The 8,161-nt window shown below is 26.4% G+C and overlaps 1 protein-coding gene across 1 annotated transcript in view; it reads left to right on the top strand.

Moving 5' to 3' along the window:
- Positions 1-6,349, top strand: part of LOC106683312 (uncharacterized) — a gene marked incomplete in the record, with an annotated part of 66,486 nt that extends 60,137 nt beyond the window's left edge. The window contains 7 exon segments of the mRNA XM_067050905.1: positions 852-1,033; positions 1,372-1,480; positions 1,937-2,182; positions 2,259-2,473; positions 2,886-3,259; positions 4,425-4,530; positions 5,237-6,349. Coding sequence (XP_066907006.1) covers positions 852-1,033; positions 1,372-1,480; positions 1,937-2,182; positions 2,259-2,473; positions 2,886-3,259; positions 4,425-4,530; positions 5,237-5,383 — 1,379 coding nt within the window.
- Positions 6,350-8,161: the final 1,812 nt, after the last annotated feature.

Below are 8,161 nucleotides of genomic sequence, written 5' to 3'. Positions count from 1 at the left end.
ATTTAGGCAGCATAGATAAATAAAGTATTTCTCTCTCTCTAGTTTCTAAAATGGTTAGGGCTTCTCCAATGGATGGAAAATACAATATTATTTAGAAAGATATTATGTATTAACCAGATAGGGGGCACCCTAAAGGAAGACCCATACCCATACTAACGTGGCGGGTCAATGTTAGAAATTACCTCCAAAAGCTGGGATGGAATTAATATCAACAGGGCATAAAAGAAAACAAAGTGGTAAAAACATGTTAAACAGGCCAGAAGGAGCTATAAGCACCTGTTGTTTCAATAATGAAGAAGATATACTGAGATTGAATGAAAACAACATTTTTAAATTCAATATTTACAATTTTTTTTTTAATTTGTTCAAAGATGTCAAAGTTATAATTTATTCCAAATATTTATTAATTTGTATTTATTTATTACTGTGAATTAAGGTATCAATCAAAATATTCATTTTTCAAAATTGATATGCTGTGAAATATTTTAACAGTACAATAATTTATCATTTTACATTAACATATGTATATATATATATATGTATATATATATATGTATATACATATACATGTAAACCACAACAAATTCTTGAGGAACCTGATGGGATATTTTTGACCACCTGTTGTTAAATTTGAAGATGATGTGGTCAGCATCCACTGTTAAGTTTTTATGTCTTATATTGATAAGTCATGTGATTTAGGCTTCACAAAATATATTATTAGTACCATAAAATGTTTTAGATTGTTCTATAAATTGTTACTTTAATGAAAATAAAAACACACACACACACACACACACACACACATATATATATATATATGTATATATATATTGATTATCACTTTCTTCCAGTTTCACCTCTTATAAAAATCTATCATCAACGCGTAGCTGTGACAAATACTTCCCTAGCGAGACTTGAGTGTGAAGTTGAAGCATATCCTGATGGTTTAAAATACTGGGAAAGATCTGGTGGACGAGTAATTGAACAATCAGAGAAATATAGTATTGGCATTATTGAGTTTGGGAAATACAGGGTAAGATAGATATATTTGGACTATGTGCTTATTAAAATTAATGGAATAAAATTAATCTTTATTTAATTTATTCCAGTATTTTACTTTTTACATTTATTGTTTTAAGAAACCAGATCAAAATAACATAATAATCATTTAACTATTCTAAAATTAATTTTTATTTTCAGAAGATCAAGGATAATTATGAAAAAAAAAATTATCAGCCTTATTAAGTGCAATATATACTTTTTTTCCCTTATAGCCTTAAATATACATTATTAGTATTATTTTTTTTTCGTGAATAACTCTTGAATTTTTACCATTATAAGTCAATACATGTTTTACTAATTTGATTACAGTCAATAATGCAGTTAAACATCAGTGACCTCAATTATTTTGACTATGGTTTATACCACTGTGTGAGCAAAAATGAAATTGGCCTTACAAAGGGAAATTTCACAGTTTATGGCAAGTTTATATTTAATTATGACTCTATCATTGACCTTTATGTTTATTTTAGGAATATTGAAACCTTCAAAAACATTATAGGAAATATATAATACTAGACAAACACTGATAATGGCATAAATGCTTATTTCAGATAAATGAAATACTCAATCAATTACTTTTGTGTACTTTAACCCACTAAGTTTCCATAAAATTAAATTTATACAAAACTGTAAACTCACAGTGGTATGAGGTTTATGTGCAATATCCTGTGTTAATTATTTTTTAAACATTTATTTTGGAATATGTTTAAAAAAAAAAATTCAAAAATTTTATAAGCATGTCTAATATTGACTGAATTGTCCACTAAGTTGTTACAAAATTAGTCATCTATTAATTTTTATATAAAAACTTTTAATTACAAACATTTGACAGTTTCTATTTTTTTAAAATGTTATCTATTCATTTTCATTTAAGACGCAAAGCATGGATTAGCAACCAAACTGGATGAAAGTGGTACTTATGGTGAGCTTTCACCAGAAAATGTGGATTTAGATGATCTATGTGGCCCTCCAGTACAATGTCCTGAATGCCCAGATCCAAAAGAATTTCACTGCAAACTTGGCATTTATTCTCTATATGATCTCTTAGGCCATCGTGAATTGGAAATAAGACCCCTTGACTCAAATAAAACATATCCAGGCCTACCAAACAGAACATTAGGTACTACTCATATCCATATCGAACAATATTGGTTCCTAAATACTACACAACTTAATACCATGACCATTAATTTCAGATTGTCAAGTACACAGTGTTGGAAAGCCTGTGTTTCATAAAGTTTCAGATTCACTTTATGGTAGTTGGATGAGGGACCCTTTACCTCGTGGAGATAGTGACAAATACTGGGTAACAAGAGAAAATGAAAGTTCAACATTATATGAATTTGGGAACAAAACAGCATATAGCCATGATACACCAACAAAAATTTATAGATTGGAATACCCATTTTCAGTATGTATGACATTATATCAAACTAAATTTAAAGCTAAGTCAAAAGTTGGTTTTGTTATACATAATTTATATTTATATATAATATTTATAAATAAAGTTTTGATTAAAGGACTAGAGAGCTAAGTACATCGGTGTGAAAGTCCCAGAGTGCTTGGTTCAGAAGGTTGTGTGTTCATTTCCCACCTGGGTCATTCAATATTTATTTAACTGCATCCCCGAAAAATGAATCTTGACATTCAACTCTGGGGCTGCAATTGATTTAATAAGTAAAATAATAAATTAAAAATATATTAAATTGGGGTAATAATAATAGTAGAATAAGTAAATTTAGAGAAATTATAAATATTATTACACTTATTTATTAATTCTTCGTTATTTTGGGAGCTTAAATATATATATATTTTTTTTTTAGGGTAATGCACACACTATTTATAATGGATCATTTTACTATAATCACAAACAAAAGCCACATATTGTGAAATATGAATTAAGTAGTGAAAGGAGCCAAATTTTGCAAGTTCCACATGCTTTAGCAAATGAGTCAAATTTTCTTTACACTACTTTCTATAATTATATGGATTTCGCTATAGATGATAATGGTTTGTGGGTTATTTATGGTCTACCAATCACTAATAACACAGCGGTGATTAAAGTAGATGCTTATAACTTTGATATCCAGTTTGCTTGGAATATTAGCTTGAAACATCAAAAGGCTGGTGAAATGTTCATTGTATGCGGAGTATTGTATGCTGTAGACAGTACAACAGACAGAAAAACTAATATAAGGTAAATAATAAATTATCCTAATATTATTCATTTTATTGTATTATTAATTATTTATATCATTATTATTCACCTCCTAGTTTGATACTCTTATTTCTGATTATAAGCACTTATTTTTAATTTGTAATAATTATTTATTATTGCAATTTTTTGTTTAAGTTAGGAGTGAAACATTTTGAATTCCTATAATAAACTTTATTATGATTTATTTAAGTAAGGTTTTGGATCTTTCTTTCTTTTATTTATTTATTTATATATTTTAGAATTAAAAATAATATTTATGAAAATAGTTTGAACAGTTTATTAGTAAAGAGTATCTATTATAAGTATACAATCTGGGAGACCTGGACACATTTTCATTATGTTTGGAGGGTATTTTTATTTATTTACACTGACAAAAACATATAATAAAATTTTTATTGTTTCAATTTATGGGTAATCAAAAACTACAAGCAGTTAATTAAAAAGAGCTTGCCTATATAAAAAACTTTTACAACCAAAATGAGGTGGATTCTGTAAGGAACATGTGACTGTAGGAGTTAAATTGGTTTCCTTGGTTTCAAAACCCTCTAACTTAACTTAAATAACAGTTAATAACTCATGGGATATGCAGAACTAGTTAATTTAAGGTAATCAAAATATTTAGCCTGAAGTAAAATATCTAATAAAAACCAAAGTATATTTTTACATTCCCTTCATATATGTGTGAAAAGCCACATTCATCTATCTTTAAGGGGAGACTATTTATGTGGTATATACAATAATAAATATGGTACACATTTTTTTTTTAATTTTTAGAAATCAATGGTATATGAAATTGAAAAATAATTTTTCTTCATTATATTTACATCATATGGTTAATAAGCTGCCATCACTCACTTTAACCTCTGCATATATTAATTTTTATATTTAATGGATTTTATCCAAATCAGGAAATTTAAGTAGTTTACTTACATGAAGTGAATTTCATTTCAGGTTTAGGAATTCTTGGTCTATATTTGTAATGTTCACTCAAAATATTTATTTTTGTTTTTAGTTTAAGCTATGATAAAAATAGAAAGGAAACACTTTGAATAATATATTAAACAGAAAAATAAATACTTAAAAAAACCTTATTTTTATTTTTCTTTATTCGAAAATTTTAATGGACCTACATATTTTTTTTTAGGTTCGCTTTGGATCTATACAAAAACCTATTACTAGAAGATGTAAATGTGGAATTTACAAATCCATTTAGGAAAACCACTATGATAGGTTACAATCCACGAAATAAGGTATATTTTAATTATGATATTAAGTACATGAAAATCACATGCACACATTCTGTCTCACATCCTCAGATGCTATAATGTATAATTAGCCACTTTTTTTTTTTTTTTCAATTTTATAGATGCTTCTAATGTATTTTATGCTTTTTCTACTATTAAATAACACTTAATTTTTAATAAATTTATATTTTATGCAATTATTACTACATATTAATTTACACAAAAAAATTCAATAAATAAACAATATTATTTATTCGATTTGTTAAAATAAAACCACACTTTTCAAGTAAAGAAATTTTATTAAGTAACAGATTTATGTGATAGAGCATATAGTTGAGAGTTCTTATGTGATATGTTATTCAAAATAAAAAAAAAACTATAATTTTGATAAATTATTAAAGTAACTAATTAAATAGCCTGGTGGATCAGATATTTCTATTAATTGCTCTATAAAAGAATACTTTTCCAGAAGAAATAGCATTTGGTCTAACAATTATATCACATTAATAAAGATTAAAATGCTTAAAAAAATGTCAACTATGCTTAACAAAATAATACAATAATTTCAATGCATAATAAGGTCATTCCTAGGCTATTATTTTTTAATAGTAATTTTATGTATTTTTGTGAAATTTCAATGCTTATACAAAGTAATAATGATTACTTAGTAATAATTCCGGTATATTAATTAATAACTTTTTTTTTTTATCAGGAACTGTTTACATGGGATAAAGGTAATCAGCTCACTTATCCAATAAGATACCATGAAATTGGGTATAATATGACAAAAGAAGACAAAGGAGAACCTGAAGCTAATGCTTTAAATCAAACGGGGTTTGATGTAGAGGAAAAATCTTAGTTTAACTGTTCTACTAAAATATGAAAATTATATAAATTTTTTATCTTTGTTATTTGTGAGCATAGTTCCATGGGCTCAGTGGAATACCAAATATATATTGCATTGTTTGGATTTATTTATATTGCATTTATATTTTTGTATTACTTCATTTAATTTAAGAGACATTATAGTTGTCAAGATTTATATAATCCATTATAGTATTTATTTACTGGAAAATATTGCAAGATAGTCTCAAAATTTTTTTGACTAGTGTACTTACACAATGAGCCTTCTCTCAGCTTGATACTTGTATATCAATTTTTCTTGTTTAATACAATCTAAAATCTGTCACTAGTATCCAAACAGATAAATGTCTAATATAAAGCATTTATTTTTATGGATTATTGTATGTTTTTAATTATTTAGTCTGTTGAGGTAAATTAATATTGAACTTTTTTTTTTTTAAATTTTCAGTTTTGTTACAGATCAAATATTTTTTACAGTTGCATTGTACTTAAATATTTGAATTTCAAATAGTAATTAAGAATAATCCTTTTTAAAGCTAATTCAATCAAGTTGTATTCAGAGGTCTTATTTCATTAAAATGGATGTATTTAAAAAGTTTACCAATAAATAAAATAACAAGTAAAACGTTAATCACACTCATATATAATTTTATAACATAACTATTTGTAACTTTTTGTACTAATATATTTTTGTTATAATATGAAGTATTATTTTGTCTTTAACAACCAAAATATAACTAGTGCACATATAATCGCATGCATATCAATGTCAGGTTCATATAGCTGAACATAGAAACAGCCATACAATTACATTTCCTTCTAAACAGTTTTAAAATGGTCATAACTACTTATTTCCTGAAGTTACATATTTGAATAAGGGCAGTATAATTTTTATCCATTTCTCTCATAGATTGTAGAACTTTTCATAAATACATATTCATGGGATTTTGTGTTGTATGGTATAATCTACTATAAGATGAGATAGATTGTTTTAATAAACTAAATTGAGATGATAAATTTTAGGATTAACCATTATCTTATTTACCAAAAGATCCATTTCTTGTAGGTAGTTGAGTAGTTTATTATTCCAAAACTTCACACTACCAATGACATTCCTCATAAGTTATTGAGATGCATTATATTTTTGACCATATATGACTCCTTAAACCCTCCTGCTGTCTTTTCTCTTACTAATTAGTTATTTAATTGCATTTTTTTTTGTCTTTATAATTTTAATATCCTGATTTTCTTGATGTATTAATATAAATCTCCACGAAATTGGTTTAATATATATTTATTATCTTATATTATATGTTAGATCCATTTGTGAAATTACTATTGTACACTGTCTGAGATCAAATTACATTCAGATAAATGTTCTAACTAATTATATCATTCATTTTAATTAATCTTTATATTTTTCATACAGCTTCAAGCTTTATATAGAGAATATGGCTAAAAGTATATTGGTTGTCACATATTTCTAATTGAAACACAATCAAGTTGCTCAACAGTATGTAACTAGAGAATAACAGGCTATATAAAGCCATAAAAGAATTTGAAAATCACTTTGTTACATACCTCAAGAAATTGTGCTTGATAAAATTGAAAATAAAACCTTAGCACCCTGTACCCATATTGTTGTTCTTGTGTTCCATAATTTTATAAGTCGTATTAGAGGTTATTGTGCTTGGATGAAAGTAATAAACTTGTTAAAACTGGTTGAAATGAGTCTATCACTAGCTGTTCCTTGCAGCTTGTAGCTCCTTTCCTTCATCCCTATCATTCTAGAGATTAAAATTCACTATTCACTAAATGATCATTCATTTTTGAAGCAATAATTGAAGTAATTACAAGGAGTTTGTATATTGTATTCAGATAGTTAAAGGGTATAAAGCATTTAGATTCAGTATTTGGTATTCTTTCAAGGGTTTTGTATCTTGTGATCTTTGTAAAATTGTTAGGCATTTCTTACCTTTCCTCTGTTATTGGCTGGAAGAGATCTTCTATAGAAGGTAGTCAATTGTTTTAGCAAATATAACTGTATATCATCTCTTCCTTGGCACTGCATGGGCATATACTGATTGGTCTAAATAATGATAAACTTGGGAACTTTATTTTAAAATGACCTCAAATCTTTGTTTAAAATTGGTAACATTGACGACCTGATTTGCACTTTTCTATGGATCAATGACCAAAACCAACAACGTTTAGGTCCAAATCCATAAACTTGTTTTAGCAAATGTTTTGAAATGTCATGATGTGAAGTTGATGAGATGAACAATTCTCACCTTGCTAGTTTTCCTGGTTATTCCTTTAGAGGAAAGAAGCACAAGCAATTCCATTATGATCTGATCCATTATAGTTTTTATTATTATTGGGGAAAAAGATGTGTTCAAGCACAAATGGTATATAATAAGTAATAATAATGTAAAACTAATAATGAATAAGTTTAATGGATAAACACAGATCAAAGTAATGCCTGATCAAAATTGATAAGGTTGTATTTCATATTAGACCATTTTTTTGAAAATTAAAAAAAAAAACGATATGAAACCTATTCCTTATTAAGGAACAATAGATTCCAAAATGGTGAATTGTTTCACAAACTATAACTCATGTAATTTTATAATAGTGCTTGAAGCATTGATACTATTCTCAGAAATAAACAGGAATATTTTGATTTATAAATATAATTTAAGATATCTGGAAGCCAAGTTTGTATCTAATTTAGTCATTGTGTTAAAATATAGACAAAATAAATGAAAACTCC

Source organism: Halyomorpha halys, unplaced genomic scaffold (assembly GCF_000696795.3).
Source record: "Halyomorpha halys isolate HHAL.00 unplaced genomic scaffold, Hhal_1.1 Scaffold477.1, whole genome shotgun sequence".
Classification (NCBI taxonomy): Eukaryota; Metazoa; Arthropoda; class Insecta; order Hemiptera; family Pentatomidae; genus Halyomorpha; species Halyomorpha halys.
This window is presented reverse-complemented; position numbering and strand designations above follow the sequence as displayed.